The sequence below is a fragment of the Typopeltis vanoorti genome, chromosome 1 (assembly GCF_054136105.1).
Source record: "Typopeltis vanoorti isolate ZY-2024b chromosome 1, IOZ_Tvanoo_1.0, whole genome shotgun sequence".
In the NCBI taxonomy this organism is placed as follows: Eukaryota; Metazoa; Arthropoda; class Arachnida; order Uropygi; family Thelyphonidae; genus Typopeltis; species Typopeltis vanoorti.
In genome coordinates, this window is record NC_143549.1 from 64,862,257 (window position 1) to 64,888,772 (window position 26,516).

Genomic DNA, 26,516 nt, shown 5'->3' on the forward strand with positions numbered 1-26,516 from the left:
ATACAGTGAAGTAAGAGAATTTACTAAGGGTTCTGGACAGTTTATCAAGTTCAGGGTTTGATATAGTAGTAGTAGTAGCGGCTGCTGTATACGTATTGCTCAGTATAATACAACCAATTATATTGTTAAATATAACTGGTCATATTTTCTTTCTTTCTGACTGTGTTGTTAAGTGTGTGCTGTCGTGACTGCAATTACACTATATTATTTCAAAAGCATTCTCATTATGGCACCAATGCATTCAAAAAACAATAGCAACCATGACATTGATGTTGAGTGATATTAATATGCGGGATTTAGTGCAATGTAACATGTGTTTCATGTATTCGTTACCGAGAGAGAGTGAATGTTTTGTGATACAAGGGCGAGAATGCATGAAAGGTGATCCTGTTAGGAACAGAAGAATGAAGTGGTAGATATTAAGGATATAAGTCAGGAATGTGGAAGTGTTATGGAGAATGTAGCAGAAGCAGCGAATGATAGTGCACAAAATACAAATGAGAGTTTGAAGGAAGTGGCTGGAAATAACAATGTGGAAGATGAAATGCCAGTGCAGAAAGAAATTGCATGCTTATGTGAACTCCTTCAACAGGACAAAACATGAACTCAAGAGACTGAAGAAATGATTGGTATGTGGTACAGTAGGAGGGAGAATGTAAGAAAGAGTGAATGGGAAAAGCATACTTTTCCTATGCACTAAAAAAGTGAATGGGAAATTGGGAGAAAAGAGATAGTATTGTATGGAGATTTGATGATACCATACTTAATGAAAAAGTGACAAAATCATGTTTCCCAGGTGCAAAGATAAAGAATATTAGCAAAGCTGTAAGTTTGCAGAAGAAAGAAGTGAGCAAGTCACTTGACTTGGCAGACACAAATGATTCGAAAGGTGAGAAAAATACCATGATTGAAGATAAAAAAGAGTTGTTAGAAGCAAACATGAAGAGTAAGAAAGTAAAGATTGTGAGTCTGTTGCCTTGGTATGATTGGAAGGAACTGAGAAGAAGGGTCATGATTGCTAATAAGTGTCAATGAAAAAATTGTGCAGGAATGGTATACAGTTTACAGATGTGTAGAGTGAATTTGATGGAGGTAACAACTTGTATATGCCTAATGGACTGCAATTGAATAGTTTGGGAGTGAGATACTTGGAAAAAGTATGAGGATTGGAAGGGCAAAAGTAGGGAAACTAGAGATATCAGGGAGGAAGCAATTAAGCATATGTCCAGCCACCCCTGGGACAAATGAACATGAGTACAGAAATACCCACCCAGGGAAGAGATAAGTATGTATGTATATAGGAATGATTGTGAAGATCTAGGTGCAATTTCCCAGGTTTTGAATGTAAATGGGCAGGTAATGAAATTATGTAAGGGTAATTGTGGGTCCAAGGGGATATGAAGAAGCATGTACATGAATGTCTGAAATATCAGAAATAAAGAAGAGGAGTTGTTGGTATTGGTCAACTCAACTTGGCCCAAAATGAATGGCATCAGCAAGAACTAGTTGTCAGAAAATGATGTAGTAACAGGGATAGAATGTAATGGATATTGTACTCTCATAGAAGACAGATGAAATAGGGTAGGAGGAGAGGTATTATTATAGCTGAATAACTTCAGCTATCAATAATAATACCTAATTACTGATAGAGGAGACAATGGGTTTGAGAGTGTTGGATCTGGTAATAGCATCAGAAGATCTATCTATAACTACAGCAGCAACCCTACCTCCAATCAGGGAAAGTGATTATGCAGCCTTGTCCTGGAGATGGCTCAACATGTGGAAATTTCAGTCAAAAAAGAGTATATATGGAACTACAAAGCTGGCAATTATAACAAACGTAGGAGGCAACTTGAAGCAGCACCATGATAAATTACATGGAATCAATATTATTAGTGCATGGTAAGCAATCAAGGATTGTTTGAGTGAGACAGTATCTGAGTTCATAACTAGGGTCAAGAGGATAAACTGAGCAGGGATTAAGTGGATCAGTGGCAATATAAAGCAGGAGCAGGAAAAAAAAAAAAAAAAAAGCACTGTGGAAGAAATATAAACAATCAGAATGCTCATGAACAACATAAAGCATGGGCAAGAAGAGTGACTAGTATATATAAAGAAGACTAAATCAGATTGAGAGAAAATTACTAAGCAGACCAAAGCAAAGCCAAAACAGTTTTTTCTCTATGTAGGAAGTAAGAAAAAGAATGATTATGGAAAGATTACTTTACTCAGTACTGATGGTAGGAAAGTGACAGAAGTAGAAGAAATAGTTCAGTGATCACTTTGCAAGGATATATCATCCAAGTGATCACTTTGCAGTTACTAATGTGCCAGAAACTGATGTGAAAATTGAGGTAGATGAACTGGAGGTTATCAGTATATTGAAAAATATCAATGTGAATACAGCAATGGGCTTGGACGGTATATCAGCTTGTGTACTACAGGAATGTGCAAAACAGCTCAGAGGATTACTTGGATGTTAAGCACATTGGTTAAACATTATGATTTGGCCACACACATTAACTACTGTGCACAGATTTAATCATATGCATTTCTTAGGGATTGGAAGGTGGTGGAGAGGATTCCGAGACAAGTGACCAAGCTGGTGATGTTCTGTGGAATGTTCTCTATGATAAATTGAAGACATGTTGGTTGCAGAGTTTAGCTGACAGGTGGAGGAGCGGGGTATATGATAGAAACTTATAAGTCACTAAAGAGATTCTATAAGATTGACACAAAAGAAATTTTTTAATACATGTGGAGTCAGAGGAAAACAAGGGATCACACTTGGAAATTGTCTAAGAGTGTGGTTAGTCTGCAGACTAGGTTCTTTATTTGGAGAGTGGTGAATGAGTGGAATGTGCCAGAGGTGGCTGAAGATGTAAGTGCCCTGAACAGTAAATAAGTTTAAGAATAAGGATGGGTCTCCATGAAGTCTTTTGACTCCATAGAGTACCTGTATAAATAATAATAATAATATGCCTTCAAGAACATTAAGTTTTCAAGAGAGGTTGCATCTGTAGACAGAGAAGCTGCAAATAAATATTCAGAACTAAAAGCAATCATCAAAGAAGGCAGCTAAATAATCTTCATTTGGATGTGACTGGTTTCTTCTGTAAATGAATCAGAAACTGCATTGCACCACACAAGAAGAAATGAGCACAACATGTTTCAAAGCCCCGTAAAAGATTGCCTCATTGCTTTTGGATGACATTGATGCCTCTGGATGCACCACAGAAAAAATCCACTAGTTAACAAGCTTCTTGTCCATCTATTGGTATGCCAATATGGAAGAGTAAATAAGTAATTCAAAAATTATTTAGTAATAAAGAGCTGCATGCAGAACTAAATTCCTACTGCATGTAGGAAAGAATTTCTTTCCAAATTCTCCTTCTTATGGACAATGCTCTAAGTAATCTGCAGTAGAAATAACAAAGCTGTTTACATCTCAAACAACTTCCCTCCTGTAGCCATTGGATCAAGAAGTAATTAAAACATTCAAGTCATATTATGTGCATTCTATAATGACTAAGATTGTTTGCCAGATAGAAATGGGTTGGGAGGTGGAGAACATTTGGGAAAGTATTCATGCAGTCTTGATTAATGAAATCAAGAATCACCCATCATCTGTGAACTTCCTTGATGGGTGATTTCTGGGAGAATCCCATCTAAAATTTTGTCTAGGGCTTTATGGTCTCCTCAAATGGAATTTGAGAAGAAATGGAAGTTCAAGAAATCTTTACTGCAAAGTATGTTTATGTATTATATTGTTTTTTTTACATTTAACATGAATAATGTAATATCAATTTAAAATGTTTATTATTATACAGTCCAAGCATCATTTGTAGATCTTTCTCTGGTGGTGAAATGCATTCACCACATTACCACCCTATTTTGCATAATTTTCATTACATGAGGTCTCAGAAAAGTATATACAGGCATATCCCAAGTCATATATGTTAGGTTCCAGACCACTGTCATATAGCAAATCGCCCCCTTTTTTTCGCTAATAAAATAATAGCCATGAACAGTTTATAATTCACAGCAAAACATCAAAACAGAGAGAACACACAATAACAACATAAACTGAATTCATGAATACTGCACATCAGTTGATTCACAGTGGTATCGTGTCACTAAAACCATCATATGAGTGAACACTGTGTCGTATAAATGGCCATTGGTAATAACTGAAAAGCATCATATGAGTGAATGCAGCATCGTAGAAATAGGCATTGGTCATAATTGAAAAGCATCATATGAGCAGATCATCATACAGCAAAGCATCATAAGGCAGGGTATTACTGTACTACGTGAACAGAGGAGACCTATTCTCTCTCTATCTGTGTGTGTGCGCGCGTGTTGTAAAAATGTTTAAGATCAAACTTAGAAACAGCTTCAAAAATTCTGAATTAAAAACTAAAGCTTCTAGGAAAAAAATCCCTGTCATTATACATATGAGACTAATTAACTCGCTTTACTGAAGTCCTCTTCAAGAATATCTGAATAAGCTAATCATGAAATAAGTGAAGATATTAGCCTAATGTTGCCAAGTGTAAAGTTATGCACTTTGGCCAAAGAAAATGGAAAGCAACGAACTATATCTGCATTACTGTACTTGAGAAAGGAATTAAGTTTAAGGGACATGTATCAGCAGCTGAAGGTCCATCAAAGAACTGCTGCCATTGAGATAAGATGGTGATCATACCTTTGTGTCAGGAAGCAATGGTTAAAATTACGAAGTACCCATTGAGAAAAGACATACTTCTGTATAACTACTATATTCCTACAGGGTTTTTAAATTATTATTGTTATGAAAATTATTGTGGCTTGCTAATGATTAATTTATGTGGATGTGTTATAAGAATAAACTTTTTTTCCTTATGAAAATAAAAATGCTAAAATTTTTAATCTTCCTCTCTTAAACTCATCCAGTCAACATCTATAAGAACAAAGGAAAGGTAGTATGCAAATACAAGCATATGTAACTCTACACAGATCTGGCATCCTACATTTCTAGGAGATAGGAAAATCAGACAGACAGACAGAGACAAGTTACTAGGAAAATATCAAGTGCAAAAAATGAGTATAAGAATAAGCTTAGGATGTGGTTTGCAGAATTTGGCAATCCTCTGCCATTTAATTTGTGCATCAATGATATAGGAAATGGTTTAAGGCAAAATACTTAGTTGTTTGATGATGATGCAAAGCCAGGAAAAGCAATATTTGAAGATGCTGCAGAGATACTGCAGTCACCCTTTCAAGGATGACTTAATAGATTGACTGTATGGACAAAGATAAATGACCACCCATTTAACAAGGACAAGTGTAAGATCATGAACTTCGAGATGAAGATATCACAAGTTATGCACTACATTGATGGAAATAAACTGCACAAAACTGATGGAGCTCAGAATATGGAGGTGATTGTGGACAGGGAGTTAAAGTTTAGAAGGCATTTTGCAAAGGTGGTCAAAACAATGCAATCAGCTACATGGTTGATGAACACACAGACAAGCAGGAATACAAAGGTTATTATTTCCCTTTGTAGGGCTTTAATAAGACCACATCTGGACTACTACATGCTAATCCGGTTGCCTAGATTTCATGGTGATGAAGGAAGTGGTGAAGAGGATCCAGAGGCAAGTGACTGAGTACTGTGTTGATGAAAGAGTTCAATGAAAAGAGTTCAACCATTGTGTGAATAATGGTTACAGAGGATCTCCTGCAATGATTCTCTGATTCCATGGAGATGCTTGATAAATAATAATGATTAGAATAGGTGATATGAATAAGGCAAATTGGTAAAAGAAGGTGCTATTACTAACAGAAGAAGCAGAAATACTGAATCGAATAGCAGGTGAAGTAGGTAATACAAGAGCACAGGATCCCCAAAAACTGTATAGGGGTGGTGATCTGAATCTCAGTAGCTCATTTGATATCAACAATGCTGAACAGTTGAAGAGACCTGGGTGCCAGTCCTGTCCAAGAAGCAAAGAATCTTTATAAGAGCTTTCAAGGTGAATCAGCCAGGATCATACAGAAATGGCAGGGTTTTCCTCCAGGAAAGGCTGAATTTTCATTGCTTAAGCTTTAATGGAATATTGACAGCACTTGGAAATTATTAAAATTTAATTTTAACGGTTCCAATAATACGTCTCAGTCATTGAGACATCTTCAGGGAGTACAAATAACACTTATAACACAGACAAAAACACAACACAATACTTAATGAAACACGTGGGTAACTCTACAGTCCTATCTAGGTGGTGCATCCTTTCTGGTCGATTAAGGATTAAACTGGGACCTTTGACAATTATTGTTTCACAAATTTTGGGAAGTTTTATGCATCCATATTTGTTTAAATGAGGTTGATTTTTGAGTGATTCTGCAGATTCCTAAAACAGTCTTTCCTTTTTTAATTTACTATGGTGGAGCATGGTGTTTTCTTTCAAAAGATCTTGTGAGATGTATACAATACATGGTCTGCAAGACCAGATTAATCATAGTCATGAATGCAGATATAAGATTTGTGCTTATCATCTTCTGGGTCTCTTTCTTGACATCTTGGTATCAAACAGTGTACCACTGTTTTGCTAACCTTTCTTCACCCATTCTATTTAAGTGGCCATACACCTTAGATTACCTCTGCTTACACATTCTTGAATGCTAATAGTGTCAAAGTTCCTTTCTAATATCTTCATTTTTAATATGATTCTGCCACTGATGCCTTCAGTTCACTCCCCTAATTTTTCTCAGAACCCTCATAATCTGTGTTCTCTAGTCTTTGATCAAAGTATGGAGGTATAAAAGTTTTGCAGTGGTTACACTGCATAATTCAGAGGGCCTGATTAGAAGGTCAAATTCCCAATGATTGGAGTAGAGCTCTCATAGTATCCATCTATTAAAAAAAGGGAACTAAACTAAATGTGAAAGAGGTTGAGAAAGATTGTGGAAGAGACTTGGAGAAGAACAAGCTGGGTTTAGGCCAAATACGGGTTGGCAAGATCAGATTTTCACTTGAAGACAACTAGTTGAGAAATCATGGGAATATGACAAGGATCCATACTTTCTAGTACAGTTCTGTCACTACTTGATTAGTTTAAGCAGTCTTTCAAAATAATTACTCCAGACATCTAGGATACGCTTATTTTCAGTTTTCATGTCACTTTTATCATCTCTGATTCCTTTTACAGTACTCTTTTCTCCTTTCTAAGCTTCTTCAATAGCCTCCAGATCAGATTTTCACTTGAAGACAACTAGTTGAGAAATCATGGGAATATGACAAGGATCCATACTTTCTAGTACAGTTATGTCACTACTTGATTAGTTTAAGCAGTCTTTCAAAATAATTACTCCAGACATCTAGGATATGCTTATTTTCTGTTTTCATGTCACTTTTATCATCTCTGATTCCTTTTACAGTACTCTTTTCTCCTTTCTAAGCTTCTTCAATAGCCTCCAGAACATTTTGCCACCTTCCTAATATTTATTTTCTGTATTCTTACCAGTCTTCCCATGATTTTTCTCTGTATTCTTTTAGGGCATCTGTCGACTTATTTGCTAGGAACTTTTGATATGCTTTCTTCTTTTCCAGGGCTGCTTCACTAACTTCTTGTGTCCACCATAGTGTTCTCATTTTTCTATCCTTGCAGGCAACTTCACCACATATGTCCCTAGCTGAATCAATCAATCTTCAGAGTGTGCCACCAAAGCTCAAAGGTTTAGTTCTTGTTTTCAAACTGCTTCAATAATGTTTGCATAGTTGAGTCTATAATTTACCTGTAAAAGCTTTTTAAAACTTTTTACATACTGTTCTTTTCAATGTGATATCCATTTTTATCCTACTTAATACTAGGTAATGGTCACTTCCAATTTCAAATACTCTGTACACTCTTGCATCCTGACCAGCATTATATCACTATCAACAATGATGTAGTCAATGAGGATTTTCTTATTTCTTGTGTCTCTCCTTGTGAATTTGTGCACATCTTTATGTTGAAACATGGTGTTTATAATGACTAGTCAATGTCATGAGCAGAAGTCCAGTAAATACTTATCATTATTATTAGATCTGACCTTTTCTCCAAATTTTCCCAAAATGTTTCTATATATTTATTTCCTACTCTGCTATTAGAGTTTCCAAAAAAAAAACACTTTTTTCTGTTTTCTCATGTCAGCTGCCTGTTTTAATGACTCAAAAAATTTCTCCACTTCTCGCTTAGAGGAACCTTCTGTGGGACCATAAGCACAAATAAGCTTTATTGTCCATTTCCCCATTTTGAAGTTTGCCAACATAGCTCTACTTGAAACTGTCTTTCAATCAAGAAGTTTATCTTCATGTTCAGTGTTGAATCCTATCACTAATCTGTCCTTTCCTCAATGATTGTTGGCATTCTACACTTATTTAGTAATATCTTACCTGTTTTGTTTTCTTTTTTCAGTAATGCCAATTATGTCCATGTGGTACTTTTCCAATTCATTCTTCTGCAAGTTCGATTTCCTTTCCATCAATACTCCTTATATTGATGGTTTCTATATTCAGTTCTTCCGATGTTGGGTTTATTCTTCTTCTTCTTCTAGATGATAAGCTGAAGCTTGTTCCAGTAGATGACTCTTCACTGTTCATCCTGGTTCCCTGATGAAAACAGCACTGAGCCTTGTTTAACCGGCAACATCCCAGGCCATCATGAAATTTCATCATGTTGTACCATGATATGCATTTGCGGTTTAAGCCAATAAAAGGAACAATTTGGTTGGCTAAGCCATAATTGCTAGCCCACCCTCATTCGTTCAGTATCTGGTAAACACTAATGGAGGGGGGTACCACATGAAGGTATGGATCGGACATTAGATCAGAAGCCCAAGTAGGTTCTCTGCATTCCTGAAAGGCAATGTGGAGGTCTCCTCCAAGTTATTTGGTTTTGATCTTTAAGTGACCCCAAGAAATCTAAGTTATCAGAATGAAAAGTATTTTTTAAGAGTGTTAAGGGAATATTGGTAAACAGTGAGGTGATGTCAAAGCTTACCAATATATCTATATTATTTAAAGTTAGATTTTCAATCAAGGTTTTAAAATAGGTAGAGTTTTTTATATATTATTATTATTATTATTATTATTGTTCCGGGAAACTCCAAGGAGTCGACAGACTCATCGAGGGAGGCCCTAACATCATGTCAAGAACAGCTATTCAACATTCACACAGTATCTATCATACCTTGCCTTGAACTCATTCACGGTCGTAGCACCCACAACAGACTCTGGAAGCTTATTCCACTCATTTACCACTCTCCAAGTAAAGAACCTAGCTCTAACACCCTTGTCAACCACGCTCTTGCCCAACTTCCATGCATGGCCCCTAGTCCTCCCACCACCAGTCATATTTTCAAAAATATCTTCTGGATCAATCTTATAAAAACCCTTCAGTAATTTGAATGTCTCAATCATATCACACGTCCTTCGCGTATCGTCCAATTTCTGCAACCCACAAATCTTCAACCTATTCTCATAAGGTTCATTCCACAGACCTGCTATCATCTTGGTCACTCGTCTCTGGACCCTCTCCACTTCCTCCCCATCACGAAGAAACCCTGGTGCCCATAGCTGGGCAAAGAAGTCCAGATGGGGTCTTATTAAGGCTCGATACAGAGGAACAACAACTTGTTCGTCTCTGCATGTTAAAGTATTTTTCAGAAGCCAAGTGATTTGGTGAGCTGTTTTAGTTACTTTTGCAATGTGCCCCCTAAACTTCAACTCCCTATCCACCAACACTCCCAAATCCCTGGCCTCATCAATCTCCTGGAGTATGATTCCACCAATGCGATATACTGCTGCTATTCTTTTCACCCCAAAGTGCATAACCTTACACTTTGCCACATTAAATTGACATCCATTTTTCCTAGCCCAGTCCTCCAAACTATCCAAATCATCCTGTAAAATTTTGACATCTTGTGCACTCACAATTGCTCTACCCAACTTTGCATCATCAGCAAACAAGTGAACACTTCCTCTCAGATCCTTTCCAATATCATTGATGAACAAATTGAAAAGCAGTGGTCCAAGAACTGAGCCCTGTGGAACTCCACTAGTCACAAGACGTCTTTTAGACTCCACTCCTGAATAAACCACTCTTTGATATCTCTCCTTCAACCACCCTCTTATCCATCTCACCAACCCTATATCTATACCCATCTGCTCCAGTTTACTGATTAGGGTTCCATGTGGTATCCTATCAAAGGCCTTGGCAAGGTCCAGTAGTATCACTGTAAACCCATTACCCCTATCCAGTTCAGCCGTCACTGTGTTATAAAACGTGAGCAAGTTACTGAGGCATGATCTACCCTTCACAAAACCATGTTGTCCCCCATACAATATCCCATTTTCATCTATCCAATCCTGTATTCTTTTCTTGACTAATTTCTCTAAGACCTTGACAATGATTCCTGATATGCTAATCGGTCGGTAATTTACAACAGCAGTCTTGGAACCACCTTTATGCAGTGGAACTATTTTCCCCTCTTTCCACCCACTCGGGACTAACCCAGACACGAGACTCAAATTAAACAAAATGGTCAAGGGTACTGACAATTCTTTAGCTGCTTCTCATACAACACGAGCTAGTATACCATCCAATCCCACAGATGTATTGACATTGAGGTTATGCAATAGACTACTCACCTCCACTTCATTAACCACAATTCCCGTATAATCTACTGGTTTATTCGTTTCTGCAATGTCACCACCTGGATGATCTACTTTTGCAAAGTGCTCACTCTGCATGGCCAATGTTCTTTCGTAATCCTTTTTTGCTTTTCTTACCACACTCATCACCCTTCTGGCCTGCGCTTTATACCGTTCATGTGCCTGCCGGTCACCCTTCTCCTTAAATTCCCTCCATAGTTGTTTCTTTTTTTGCAACTCAAGCTTAATGGTGTTATTCATCCATTTAACCCCTACTTGATTTATTATTCGGACTCTAGGTATACAGTTAGCCATTGCTTCATGCAAGCACTTCTTAACTACCTCCCATGCACTATCAACTTCTAGTCATTGCAGTTGTACATGCCATGGCACTGAACCAATCAAACTCCTAAGCATGTCATACTTTCCAGCCCGATAATTCTACATGTACCCTGTCTTAATTGAAAATTCTACACCTTTAGCCACCTCCCAAGTTAAGACCCTATGATCACTCTCACCGATTGGTGGCAATGTGGTCATATTTGTTACAGCCAAATCCTCAGATGTAATTACTAGGTCAAGCACTCTCTGACCCCTAGTATTTTCCATTACATGCTGTCGCAGATAGTTATCCCTTAATAACCGCATAAAATCCTGTTCCTTCCTCCCGTGTGTCCTCTCCTCACTCCAATCAATGCGACCATAGTTAAAATCTCCCATAATAATCACCCTCCTTCCACCCATTTCTTCTATTTGCTTGTGCATACTGTCACCACCATCTTTTCCATCACCTGGTCTATAGCAGCACCCAATTGTATATTTAGTTCTGCTAGCCACAATCTCACACCAAATGGCCTCAAATGTGCTCTTTTCTCTATCCTGCAATTCAACTTCTATTCTCCTTGGCTGGAGCTCATCAGCTATCATCAACAATACTCCTCCCCCCATTTTATTCTCTCTGTCATTCCTGAACACACTATACCCATCACATTCAATCCCACTAGTTATATCATCTACAGTCAGCCATGTTTCACTAATACCTATAACCTGTGGTCTGGAAGTGCCAACCAAGGCCAAAAACTCTTCCTTCTTGTTCCTAATACTCCTAGTATTAGTGTACATGAATTTATGACCCCCATTAGCCCCAACCCTACCTTGATGCCTTATATTAACTATCCCACTCAGATTTGTTGTCCTTATTTGCTCTGGCATATTATATTCATTCTTACATTCAACTGCCTCCATAAGGACTGTATCTCTACTCCCCCCCCCTAACAAATCTAGTTTCCCTGAATTTGCACATCCACTACATTCAGCAACACTTTCTCAAGTCTTCTTACACCGTAACCATTCAAATGCAAGCCATCCATCTTATATAGATCTTTTCGCTCATCAAACTCACTCCACACATCCACAAATTCCACACCACTCGTCATACATAACCCACGCATAAAGTCATTTGCAATTATGGCCCTCCTTTTAAACATTTCACTGTCATACCGTGGCAAAAGACTAATCATTCTAACTCTCTCACTCTTTTCTTTTGCTACCTCAAACAATTCATTCAGGTCTTCTATCATTTCCATTTTATCTCCTTTAAAATCATTCGTACCTGCCACAACAATCATTTCTTTCACCCTTTCCTTTTGCTCTCTAATAGACGCAGTTACGTCCTTTATGGTCGCACCAGGTTGGTACAATTTTGTCAAATCCTCTACTAACACACCTCGTACTAACGAGTCTCCATACAGCACTCTATCCTTCATTTTGTTCATGTTCACATTCATACGTCTATTTTTCCTGTCATACCTTTTATTATTGGTTGGTTCATTCAGTCTACTTTTGTTCATGCACTCTAGCTGCTGTTTTGCTCTTTCTATCGCACTATTCAACAACGCGATCTCACTCAATGCATCTATCTCATCTTTTTTGTTCTCTGAGAAACCATTTATACTATCATTCACACTTTCTACATTCACACTCTCACAATTTTCATGTACAACCTTGCTGTTTCTTGTCATATCCCTATTTCCTTCATTCTGAAGGTTGACAAAAATATCACACTCACGATCCGAAATACACTTCAATTCCTCATTCTCCCTACATTTTCTACACACATTCAATCCTTTATCATCATCTAACCACACTCCGACCGCACTCCGCAAAGCGTACATTTCACAGCTAGCACACTGACTCATTTCTTTTATGCTACCGTTCTTTGATAACGATGGCGAACCTTCATTACTGGCCGCCATTTTCCTTCGCACAGGTGCCATCCTTATTTGCGACGTGTTTTGTCAAATTATACGTTATAACACACCAAAAATAGACGCACTAAAATACGCAAGGCAAACAAAACAAAACTACACAATATTAAGTAATTTGTATCGATAACTGAAAATGATACTTATCTTATCTGGAGCTTGCATGAACACTACACATTACGAATTCATCTAGCGGCGACTTCCCGACATAGATTATGTTATAAAACACTTTAGTACACTAACCACGCTAATAAAGCTCCAATAATATACCAAAATTACACACTTAAGTCCATTAAATTGAATCCAAAACACCAATAAATCAACAAAAAACACCAATAAATCAACAAAAAACACAAATCTCTCAGGAGCTCTCCGATATAGGATGTAGTAAGTCCAGTGAAGGACAGGAAGAGAGTTTAGCAGCTGTTTTGACAATTTGTATCAAGGAGCATCAGTAGCATCTACCATAAGTCTTAGGAGAGGAATTGGGTTTGTGGATTTTAGGCAAATCATATATCAAGTTGTTCCAGTAGATGACTCTTCACTGTTCATCCTGGTTCCCTGATGAAAACAGCACTGAGCCTTGTTTAACCGGGCAACATCCCAGGCCATCATGAAATTTCATCATGTTGTACTATGATATGCATTTGCGGTTTAAGCCAATAAAAGGAACAATTTGGTTGGCTAAGCCATAAGGGGGGGGGGAGGGATGAGCACCAAACAGTTGGAGTTTTTTTGCAATATCTGGCTGCCAGCTAGACACTTTTTTTAAGTAGGCTTTTTAATTTTTTAACCAGTGGTTTAGTGGGATCGTGATTTAGCGGAATGTAGGTACTGTGATCTAGGAGAATAATATCCATTTTTTGATTATATTCCGTGGCATTACCCTTATCCACTCTGGTGATGATACTTTTTTAACTTTTTGTAACTTTCTGAGAACAGCAAGTCAATCAGAAGATTGATTACTTTTAGCAAGCAATGAATGAGAGAGGATACTGGCAACGTCAAGTCTGATGTTGTTGGCTATTTCTGGAGCTAGGTGACAGATTCCGGGTTTTACATTGTACAATAGATCTAGCAACGGTACTTTTTTTTCAGTGGCAAAATTATTGTGACCAAGACTTAGGGGCGCTGACGGCATCTTCACTGACACTTTTTGAAGACAGATTCACTATAGTATGAAAAGGTTGAATTTGCAGTTGTGATTTAGATTTCCACAGAATGTTATACTATTTGATATGCTTATACTTTATTTTCATGAATTCTTTTTGTGTGATGCTTCTGAGATGTCCTAGAGAATGGAAATGGCACATCAGAAAAAATCATGAGGGCTTAACAAAAAAAAAAAAATGCATACAACCTCTCCACAGCTTTTAAGCCCCACCAAAAACTTGATACCTTATCCATTCTATCAAAGATCAGCTCCCTCCTCTCTCAGTGCCTGGAGTATATAAAGAACTCTGTTCCTGCAAGTTGGCTTACTTCAGACAGGCAGGTAGATCATCCACTATCTGTTTAGATGAGCACAAATCTTGCATCTGCAATCACAACTATGGTCAATCTGGCCTTACAGACAATTGGATACAACTCACAGGATCTTCTGGAAGAAAACCACCATGCTTCACTATAGTAAATTTAAAAAAAGGAAAGATTTTTTGGAATCTGCAAAGACACTCAGAAATCAACCTAATTTAAACAAATAAGTGGCAGATTCCGTGTTCTACATTGTACATTAGGTCTGGCGACAGTACTTCTTTCGTGTGACGGCAAAATTGTGGGCAAGACTTAAGGTGCTGACAGCATCTTCATTCAGACATTTCAAAGACAGATTCACTATGGTATGGAGAGGTTGAATTTGCATCAAAATCTGGGAAACAATAATTGTCAGAGGTCCCAGTTTACATCCTAGGCCACCTACAAAGGCCCAGAGAGGGTGCATCACCTAGATAGGACTGTAGAATCACTGTGTTTCATTAAGTATTAAGTATATTAAGTTGTGTGTGCTACAAGTGTTACTTTGTACTCCCTGAAGATGTCTCAGTGACAGAGATGAAATATTGGAACCATTAAAATTAGTTTTTAATCCTTTCCTAGTGTTGTCAATACTACATTAAACCTCCAACATCATGTCCTCCCAGCACTTAAGCCTTAGCACAATGATTTTTCATCCTATAATCAGGCAAACTGGCGCTACACAATATACATACAAAAATATGTTCACAGGCATAAGACCAACCATCTTATCCTATTTAAATTATGATTACCAAAGCCAAGAGTATCTGGCAACTCGAGGATCTTAAGATCCTGTAATACCACTAATGAATGAATGAATAAATGTGAAAGCAGTGAATGTATGTGGAATGAGTTATTACCTGAGTTGGTAGCAGATGAGTGAATACTTCAAACTAAGTTACAGTGATGAGTGAAATGAAAGCAATGAAATCAGTGACACCATGAAGATCTGAAATAATATTAATACTACAGGATAATGATAGTAACTTTTCACCAGAATATTATAATTACCTGTAGTAAAAGTGAAGCTCCCATGCAAATAACATTTAATAAATAAAAAGGATTTTCTTCTTCTTTTAAAATATATTTTAACTGAGTGGCATTAGCTGTCAATAGTGCAATGTCCATCATTCCTTGGGCAATGCTTTTCTTGGTTGCATAAAAATTCACATCTAATCCTGGCCTTTGCCATTTTGTATCATATTCCACATCCTAAAGGAGTAATCACTACTTAATATCAGTTTCAACCACAGTAATTAAAATTTCTGTTAGCAGCATGTTGAAAAAAAAAAACAAAGTCATAACAGGCTATTCAAAATACAATTCTTACTTTTATGTTAGATATATCAATATAAAAACAAAATCCATTATCTTGAAATACTGTGCATGATAGCCTATGTATTATTCTTACAAAAATAACCTGCTTTAATTTTTAATATACACAATTATACATAGGGTGCTTAAGGGTCAAAGCTGTATAACTGAGAGGAGACCTCCACATAGCCTTTAAAGGAATGCGGAGAACCGACCAGGGCTTCTGACCTAATGTCCAATCCTCACCTTCTCGTGATGCACCCTGTTGGGTATATACTTGGATACTGAACGAACAAGAATGGGCTGGCAATTTGAGATTTAGCCGACCAAATTGAATTCTTATTGGTTAAACCAAAATAAAAAATGATTGAACAACATGACAAAATTTCATGCAGGCTGGGGCGTCGGTTAAACAAGGCCCCCTCCCCCGTTGTTTTTGCCAGGGAACCAGGGCGAGCAGCAAAAAGTCAGCTACTGGAACAAATCTGAAAACACACCCCAACTCAACATCACCAGAGTTAAAGATCGGTACTATCAACATAAGAAGCCTGAATGGCAAAGAAATGGAGCTTGCTGAGGAATTAGATAAGTACCAGATCGACATAATAGAGGTGACTGAAAAAAAAAAGGCAAAAACTGGTGAGATCTTTCTGAGCAATAAATACAAAATGTTATATTCAGGCAATGACAATCAAGGAAAAGAAGGAGTAGTCATAGTAATCAACATAAAATACGAGGCTAATCTTCTTGAATGGCAGGCAGTCTCGAGTAGAATAATGTGGGAAAATATGAGAAGGGGAACTGGACAATGAGACTTATTTGTGCCTATAGTCCCACAGAAGGTTCTACTAAGCTAGAAGTGGAGGAATTTTTTGATGCTTTAGAAAAAGCAACAGACACAATGAAAAAGGAAAAGTTGGTCCTCGTTGGGGATCTAAATAGCAGAGTAGGAAATGATTGTCAGACATACAAAAATATTTTGAGAAAATTTGGAGAAAAGAGCAAAGCTAATAATAATGGCAAATATATGTTGGATTTCTGCTCAGGACATGGACTGGTTATTACTAACACCATGTTCCAACATAAAAATGTGCACAAATTCACATGGAGAGAAGAGGCAAGGAATAAGAAAAGTCTCACTGACTATGTTATTGTTGATAGTGATGTTTTCTCCCTGGTGCAGGACACCAGGGTGTACAGAGGATTTGAAATTGGAAGTGATCACTATTTAGTCTTGAGCAGGATAAAATTGAATTTCATATTGAAAAAAATGATATGTAAGAAAGTTTTAAAGCGAATAAAAGTTGAGCAGCTCTCAGATGTGAACTGTAGACTAAAATAAACAAAGATTATTGAAGAAAAAATGAAAGAGTTTGAGAACAGGAATCAAACCTTGGAGATTCAGTGGCAAGCCTTGAAGAAAGCCCTAATTGATTCAGCTAGAGAGGCATGTGGTGAAGTTGTCTGCAAGGATAGAAAAATTAGAACTCCATGGTGGACACAGTAAGTTAAAGAGGCAGTGAAGGAAAAGAAGAAAGCATATCAAAAGTTCCTGGCAAAAAAGTCAGCCTGTGCTCTTAAAGAATACAGAAACAAATGCAAGAATGATAAACACTGTGTAAAACTAGCTAAACAAAAGTCATGGGAGGACTTTGACAAGAATATAGAAAATAAATATCAAGAGGTGGAAAAATATTCTGGAGGTTGTTGAAGAAGCTTACGAATGGAGGAAAGAATGCTGAGATGATAAAGGTGACATGAAAATGGAAGAAAAAGATATCCTTGAAGTATTGAGTAATTACTTTGAAAAACTGCTAAATGAAACAAGCAGTGATGACAGCACAGTGGTAAAAACCACTGACCAGGCATGCAGTTAGGAATACATATCCATACTTGAAGTAGAAAAAGCCATCAAAGGCTTAAAATGTGGAAAGGCAGCAGGAGTAGATGATATTTGACCAGAAATGCTAAAGTATGGTGGTATAAAAGTCTTACAGTGGCTGCACTGCATAGTTTAGAAAGCCTGGACAGAGGGACGAATTCCCAATGATTGGAGTAGAGCTCTCATAGTACTGATGAATAAAAAGGGAAATAAAACTGAATGTGAGAATTACAGAGATATTTCCCTACTAAGTGTCCCTGGCAAGATCGATGTAAGTATACTTTAGAAACGATTGAGAAGAATTGTGGAAGAAAAGCTGGGTGAAGAACAAGCTGGGTGAAGAACAAGCTGGGTGAAGCTGGATTCAGGCCAAATAGAGGCTATCAGGTTCAGATTTTCACTTTACGACAAATAGTCGCGAAAGCATGGGAATATAACAAAGATCTGTATTTAAGTTTTGTCGATTTGGAAAAGGCATATGACAAGGTGCCAAGAGAGAAGCTATTCAATATGATACAGTTATATGGTGTAGATGGGGCATTATATCAAGCAATACTTAGTCTTTATTTGAGTTGTAAGTCAGCAGTTAGAATTGAAGGAATTACAGGAAGATGGTTTAATGTTAAATCTGGTGTGAGACAAGAATGTACATTATCCCCTCTGTTATTCATTATCTATATGGATCACATTATGAAGGAATGTGGTATTAAACCTGATATCAAAATTGGAGATGTTAATGTCAGCTCTTTGCTTTATGTGGATGATGTTATACTTCTAAATAAATCCGCTACAAGTCTGCAAGATTCTCTGACTAAATTGAATAACTGTTGTAATAGATATGGTATGAAGGTCAGCAATAAAAAGACAAACACAATGAAAATAGGCAGAATCATTGAAAATGTCAACTGTGTTGTGAATGGAGAACCTGTGGAACAAGTAAAACATTTCAGCTACTTAGGTATGATTTTTAGTGAAGATGGTAAATTCAATATAGAAATAGACAACAGAATCAGCAAAGCTGGTATGGTGGAAAGTCAACTGAATAAATTCATATGGAATAAGAGAGAAATTAGTCGGAACACTAAATTAGCTGAATACAAGACAGTGTTCAAACCAGTTTTAACTTATGAATCTGAGAGCTGGGTCAGAAGTAAAACATTTGACCAAAGATTAGAGGCCGCAGATATGAGAGTCCTGAGAAAGATTATAGGTGTGAACAGACGGCATCAATGGCAATATCATATTAAAAATGAGGATATTAAGAAAGAACTTGACATTGTCAGCATCCAGGAATGCGTTAGCAGAGCTAATCTCAGGTGGTATTGTTAATAATTGGTGGATTTTTATATAGATAGATTATTCATAGATATTATATCTTAATATTTTTAATCCTACCATAGAGATGATCTCTGTTTCTAACAATTATTTTTTTATTCTGAGTGTACCTATATGTTATTATATGCACAAGGGTTCACTCCAATTGCTGCAATGATCTTAACTGTTTCTTTCAGAATCCAAATAATCACTGACTCAAGACCAAAATACAAAATAAACACATTTAATAAAACAAAAACAATATATATATATACACTTCAAACAACTTTACATAACTAACTACAAATTAATTGGATCCAAAGCCTTTTAAAAATAAACTTACACTTTAGACTAGACCAAACACTTTGTTTGCACAATCACAAAATGTTCATAGCCAGTTTCTTTCTCTGTCAAGGCCCTTTTCAATAGATATATGACTCTATTCTTCATTTTTACAGGATCCTTTCTCATCACTTATGTAACACACATTAATTCTTCCTGACTTAATTCTGTTTCTTTTCTTCAGTAGAAATAATAGTCAGATCTGGCGTCCTCAATACAGATGAAACTTCCTAATCAGAGTTTTCTCGAACATTCATTTAGAACGTAAATAGCAAATTCTTCTTTTATTCACTAAATGCTTATTGACAGTCTTAACTCTTCCAATAAAAAAACTTACAGTTCTACGATTCCCTTTTTGGAATCTACTATTAATCTTTCAATTAGTGTTTCCTCCAATATTCCGTTTAAAACAAATATAGCAATATTTTCCTTTTATTCATCAACGCTTATTCCACTTTGAAACTTAATAGTTCCACGATTCCTTTTTCGGAACATACTATTAATTTTCTTCCGACTGTCATTTAAAAAACTTAAGTTCCTCCGAACCTAAATATCAGCCGGCCTGTGTTCTAAATTCCTTCCGAACGCTCTCTTGTTTACAGCTGTAATCAGATACCGAACACTTTCTTGTCAGCTGTCAATCACTCATCAAACTTCTCGGAGAGCATGCACACTCCGTGGCCAGCAAGAAACCGTTAGCGACAAGAGAATGTCCTCATAAAACACACAACTTAATATTTCAAACCATAATAAATTTGTTTAAAGTAACACAACTATTCAAATCTGGTAAGTACATTAAAATTTTAACTGCCTTTACATATCACTTTTAACAAAACAATTTCCATAACGGGCACATCACAAGTGCCGACAATGCGTGTTATGAAAACAAAACTAATAAACATACTAACATAAACAATACGTAAAAATATTCAGAATTTTAATTATGATTATTTTTACATCAGTTTCATCTTTCTCTGAAAATTTTTTTAAAAAAAATTTTAAATAAATGTTTAACTTATATCTAAACAAAACTTTTAATGCTTATTCCTAGATCTTAAAAAATAACGTGATTCTTGTTCATCATTATTTACACAATCGGAATCACTAGTTTCAGAATCATCTGATGCTAGAGATGATTCAGAATTTACATCTTCTAATTTACTATACTTTCAAATTTCATTTCTGTACTTTTCAAATATCTCAATCTTAAGTTATTTGAATTATGCCCTAAATCTACAGAATCATCACTATCAGAATCAAATTCTACAAGTTTATGAGATTCTTTATCCTTACTAACTAAATTAGAGGTATTTTCACATTCCTCTGTCTTATTTAACCTCTATATTAACTAACCTATGATATTCTGCTATAATTTCATCAATGTTAGAGTCAATTTGATTATCATCACTCTTACATTGTACGTTATCTGAATTATGTACCCTGAGAGTTCTAAAATTTCCTGCATTAGATTTTGTTTTACCCAAATTAAATTTTCTCCTTTGCTGTGTATTTGAATTATGAGCTTTAAAACTATTCCCTTTCCCATTATTTGATTGTGAATGAGATGCACAATTAGTACTAGGAAAACAACGCTCATCTTTCAATATTTTATTCATATTGTCTCCTAATGTAACTAAATTTCTACTCCCTAAAAAGTACCCTTTTAACCTATCAGAGTGTATATTTAAAACTTTACTAGGATTTTTGACATCTTGAATCCTAAAATTCACAGGAGAAAATTTGTCTAATATTCTAGGAGGACCTAAAGCTTTCCTTCCTAATTCCCCAATCCTTTTTATACTAGATTTATCATCTAACAATACTAAATCACCTGGTACAAATGACTTATACTTTCTAAAACGATTTATATACTGCCTAGTTTTCTGATAACTTAATCTACTTATTTCACCTACTAATCTGTGAGTAGTGGAAAATTTATCTACAACTGTCTCTAGATACTCATTTATGTTATTATATCCTGTATTAGGAATGACTGAAACAAGTTCATTAGGAAAGATTGGATCAAAACCATATAAAGCAAAAGATGGTTTTTCTTTGATAGCAGAATGAAAGGCAGATCTGCATGCAAATAATGCTCGAGAAATATATGTGTCCCAATCATTCATTTTAGTGCTTGCCAGATTGGAAAGTATTTGCTTTATATTTTTATTCAGCCTTTCACACATACCATTACACTGTGGGTGGTAAGGTGTTGTAAAAATCTTCCTAACGTTGAGTAATTTACACAATTGTAATAACAGTTCAATTGTGAAATTTGCTCCCTGATCTGAAAGTAAGGTCTGAGGAGTTTCATATCTACAAATAATCATATTCAAAAACTTTCTTGCAATAGTCTTTGCAGTTTGATCCTTCATTGAGACTGCTTCAGGAAATCTAGTTAGCATGTCTATGACTACTAGAATATACCTATTGCCTTTTTTAGTAATTGGCAGTGGACCTACTACATCAATAGCAACAGCCTGAAAAGGTCTAGTTGGAATTGGAAATAGTTGTAATAGAGCTTTTCCTCTAAAAGGGGATCTTATTTGGCACTTATGGCATGATTTGACATATGTGAGTATATCACTCTTCATACCTTTCCAGATGTAACGATCCTTTATTCTTTCCCAAGTCCTAGAAAATCACTGGTGTCCTGCCAAGTCTGAATCATGGAAAGTGATTCAGACTTGGCAGGTCTGAATCACTTTCCATGGTATATAATCCAAGAAATCATTTCAGTTGGTGCCAATATTTTCACTTTCAACCTTCCATTTGTCTAGATAAGAGTAACCCATCTTTATCTAAATATAAGTTTTCCAGGTTTAAAATTGTATCTAGCTGAGTTTCAACCTTCAATACTGCTTCATAAATAGTTTTAAGTACAGGATCATCTTTCTGAGCTTGGACAATCTTATCCTTTTCCCAAATTTGTGAACTAGGTTCCTTATTCTTTAGAGTCTCAATACTGAACACTTGATCATTATCATTAGTATCTTGAAAAACTTCAGGAGACTGCTCTAATTTTCCTTTGTCACCTGATTTCCTGTCTAAACGGCATTCTAGTCCACACAATGACACTGTATTATCAACAAAATTACATGCAAAACCATGACAGTTCAGAAAATCAATTCCAAATATTACTTGTACATTTGGATTTGAGGATTCTGGAAGAACTATTAATGGATGACAAACTTTCAATAGAAAACAAGGAATTGAAATAAAAACATTTATTTGCTTATCAGCTGAAATTTCTGATTCAAATATTCCTTTTAATTTAATTGGATAACTTAAAACTGAAATGTCATTTGGAATTAGAGATTTAATTCTGTTAAACAAATTATAAGAAATGAGTGAAATATGTGCACCTGTGTCAAATAAGATTTCACAAGGCACATCTTCAATAAATCCTTGCAAAACTGTCAAAGGATTACCTCCATTAGCATAAGGAGCTAATGCTACATCAAACTCTCTTTTAGGGTTGGAGCTGTCTTTAGCTTTACCCATGTCCAATGAGTAGTTTCACATTTCTGTCCTTGCCAGTATGATATTGGAATAATAACTATTCCCAGATTTTTCTTTATTCTCTGATTTCTTATGTTGAAAACAAGATTTATCCCTAACATAACAGTTTTTAGCAAAATGACCAGGTTTATTGCATCTAAAGCATTTTGGAATATATCTCTTTTGAGATGTTTTATTCCTGTCGATACCATTAGATTTACAAGAGAAAGATTGATTATCTGTAAGATTCTCGGATATTGTCAAGTCAGATATCATTTTAAACAGAAGTTCCTGTCCTTGTACTATTGGTCTCTGTTGTCTTTCTATTTCTTCACTAAGAAATGTTTTCAGTTCCTCCAATTTTCCCAAATCATGTAATTGTACTTTGGAATCAGATTCTGGTACATTTTCTGTTAGATTTACAGAAATTTCCTTAGACTGTTTCTTTTTATTTGCACCTTTTAATTTATGAAACTTTTCTTCTCTCACTTTATCTGCAGCCACAATGCTAGGAGAATGAGTTTCATTATACTGAGAAAAGTTCACCTGATTATTGTTTGAGGAATGAAATATATCTCTAAATATCTCTTCTTTTTCTTTAACAAGTTCAAAACACTGTTCAAGATTTTTAACTCTTTTCTTGTATGCTGTTTCTTTTAAATTATCTCTAAGGCCATGCCTAAATTGATTAAACAGCAACCATTCCAAAGAGGATTTCTCTTCAGATAAAACATTAAATTCATGAGCAATGCTCCAAATTCTATGATAGTATTCTGAAATAGACTCCCTATTACCTTGAATGCACTGTTGAATTTTCCAAATGTTAGGCCCTAATTCTCTTACACTTGAAAATTCTGATATTAGCAAACTTTTAAAAGTTGCATAATTGTCAGTGTCCCTTAGTAAAGGAGATGTGTTTAAGAATGTTTTGGCTTTGCCCAATAATTTACTACGAAGTATAATTAATAAATGAAAATCTGACCATTTTCCTCAATCTCTAATTTTTTCTGCATATCTGAAAAATGTTTCTACACTTTCACTACTATCACCTGAGAAAGAAGGTATTACTAAAGTTGGATTAATTAACCTAAAAAATTCCTCATCTTTAACTAAAGAAACTAAAATTGCTATCTCCTGTAGCCATTTTTACTTGAGTCAAGTTTACTTTCTGGATTCTAAAAATAAGTTACGTCATAACCAATCCTGTCGGCTGCGCCATTGTTAATAATTGGAGGATTTTTATATAGATAGAGTATTCATAGATATTATATCTTAATATTTTTAATCCTACCATAGAGATGATCTCTGTTTCTAACAATTATTTTTTTATTCCGAGTGTACATATATGTTATTATGTGCACAAAGGTTCACTCCAATTGCTGCAATGATCTTAACTCTTCCTTTCAGAATCCAAATAATCACTGACTCAAGACCAAAATAACAAAATAAACACATTTAAAACAAAAACAATATATATACACTTCAAACAACTTTGCATAACTAACTACAAATTAATTGGATCCAAAGCCTTTTAAAAATAAACTTACACTTTAGACTAGACCAAACACTTTGTTTGCACAATCACAAAATGTTCATAGCCAGTTTCTTTCTCTGTCAAGGCCCTTTTCAATAGATATATGACTCTATTCTTCATTTTTACAGGATCCTTTCTCATCACTTATGTAACACACATTAATTCTTCCTGACTTAATTCTGTCTCTTTTCTTCAGTAGAAATAAGTCAGATCTGGCTTCCTTAATACAGATGAAACTTCCTAATCAGAGTTTTCTCGAACATTCCTTTAGAACGTAAATAGCAAATTCTTCTTTTATTCACTAAATGCTTATTGACAGTCTTAACTCTTCCAATAAAAAAAACTTGCAGTTCTACGATTCCCTTTTTGGAATCTACTATTAATCTTTCAATTAGTGTTTCCTCCAATATTCCGTTTAAAACACATATAGCAATATTTTCCTTTTATTCATCAATACTTATTCCACTTTGAAAGTTAATAGTTCCACGATTATTTTTTCGGAATATACTATTAATTTTCTTCCAACTGTCACTTAAAAAACTTAAGTTCCTTCGAACCTAAATATCAGCCAGCCTGTGTTCTAAATTCCTTCCGAACGCTCTCTTGTTTACAGCTGTTACTCAGATACCGAACACTTTCTTGTCAGCTGTCAATCACTCATCAAACTTCTCGGAGAGCACGCGCACTCCATGGCAAGCAAGAAACTAAGTACTCTATAATGGCTGACACCTTGTCTCTGTTAGCGACAAGAGAAGGTCCTCATAAAACATAAAACTTAATATTTAACTTAATATTTAATATTTAATAAACTTAATAATATCCGAACGCTCTCTTGTTTACAGCTGTTACTCAGATACCGAACACTTTCTTGTCAGCTGTCAATCACTCATCAAACTCCTCGGAGAGCACGCGCACTCCATGGCAAGCGAGAAACTAAGTACTCTATAATGGCTGACACCTTGTCTCTGTTAGCGACAAGAGGTCCTCATAAAACATAAAACTTAATATTTCAAACCATAATAAATTTGTTTAAAGTAACACAACTATTCAAATCCAGTAAGTACATTAAAATTTTAACTGCTTTACATATCACTTTTAACAAAACAATTTCCATAACGGGCACATCGCAAGTGCCGACAATGCGTGTTATGAAAACAAAACTAATAAACATACTAACATAAACAATACGTAAAAATATTCAGAATTTTAATTATGATTATTTTTACAGTATCGTCACTTAAATAGAATGGGAGAGGAAAGATTAGCAAAACAAGTGTTCTCTGCCAGGTTGGCAGGAAAATGACCCAAAGGAAGACCAAAATATAGGTGGATTGATATGGTACAAAGTGCCTTAGACGACAGAAATATAAGATTATAAGATCTGATAATGTTGGAGTCTTGACAAGTAACAGACTGATTTGGAGGAAAATTGTAGATAGAAAGTTAGTAATGATGTAATTTTTTCATGTAGTACTATCATATCCTGTACACCCCTTGAGGGTACATGGCAGGAATTTGATGATGATGACAATTATACACACAAGCTTCAACTATCTGCAATTATATGAGAAATGCAATTTACTCATGCATAAGATTACCATATGCTTGTTATCTGGCAAGAAAAATTGCCAAATAATAGACAAGTTTTTGTGGAACACTAGAATATCCTTAGGATTTTGAAAACCTTTATCAGAAGACCAAAATAAAATGTAGAAAAACTGTAAATAAGCTGTAGAAATCGCTATAGATCATTTTTCACTTGGATAAAAGTAAAGTATACTTGACAAGAAATTATATTCTTGTTTTAGTCCTTTACCCAAGGGCAAGCAAACAGTTTGAGCATGAAGTATCTTCCCAAATAAGCCACTTCTACATGAAGACAAATGACATCATATCAAAATGCCCTAGTATCCCATATGCATCATACACAACACACTTCCTTTTAGACATATGCTATGCATTGTGAGAAGGGTCACTATCCATATTTTGACCTTTAGTGAAGTCGAGGCAGAAGCTACAATAGTCGGGTAATGAGAACAAAATCAATACAGAAGTCATACAAAAAGATACTTCATGTATGACTTCAAGAGCAAATTTTATTTGTTTATACTTGAGTAAAGAATTAAAAAATATAATGTTGTGTCTAGTATAACTGATGTCGAGGCTATCAGA

At 35.6% G+C, this 26,516-nt stretch overlaps 1 protein-coding gene across 2 annotated transcripts in view; it reads right to left on the minus strand.

Annotated features, from left to right (window-relative positions):
- LOC150110050 (ninjurin-2-like) overlaps positions 1-26,516 on the minus strand; it is a 71,617-nt gene that overhangs the window by 15,174 nt on the left and 29,927 nt on the right. For both annotated transcript variants that reach the window (XM_090390922.1, XM_090390914.1), the window contains exon 2: positions 15,469-15,669. In XM_090390922.1, the coding sequence (XP_090247048.1) occupies positions 15,469-15,669 (201 nt within the window). The remainder of the gene's footprint in view (positions 1-15,468; positions 15,670-26,516) is intronic.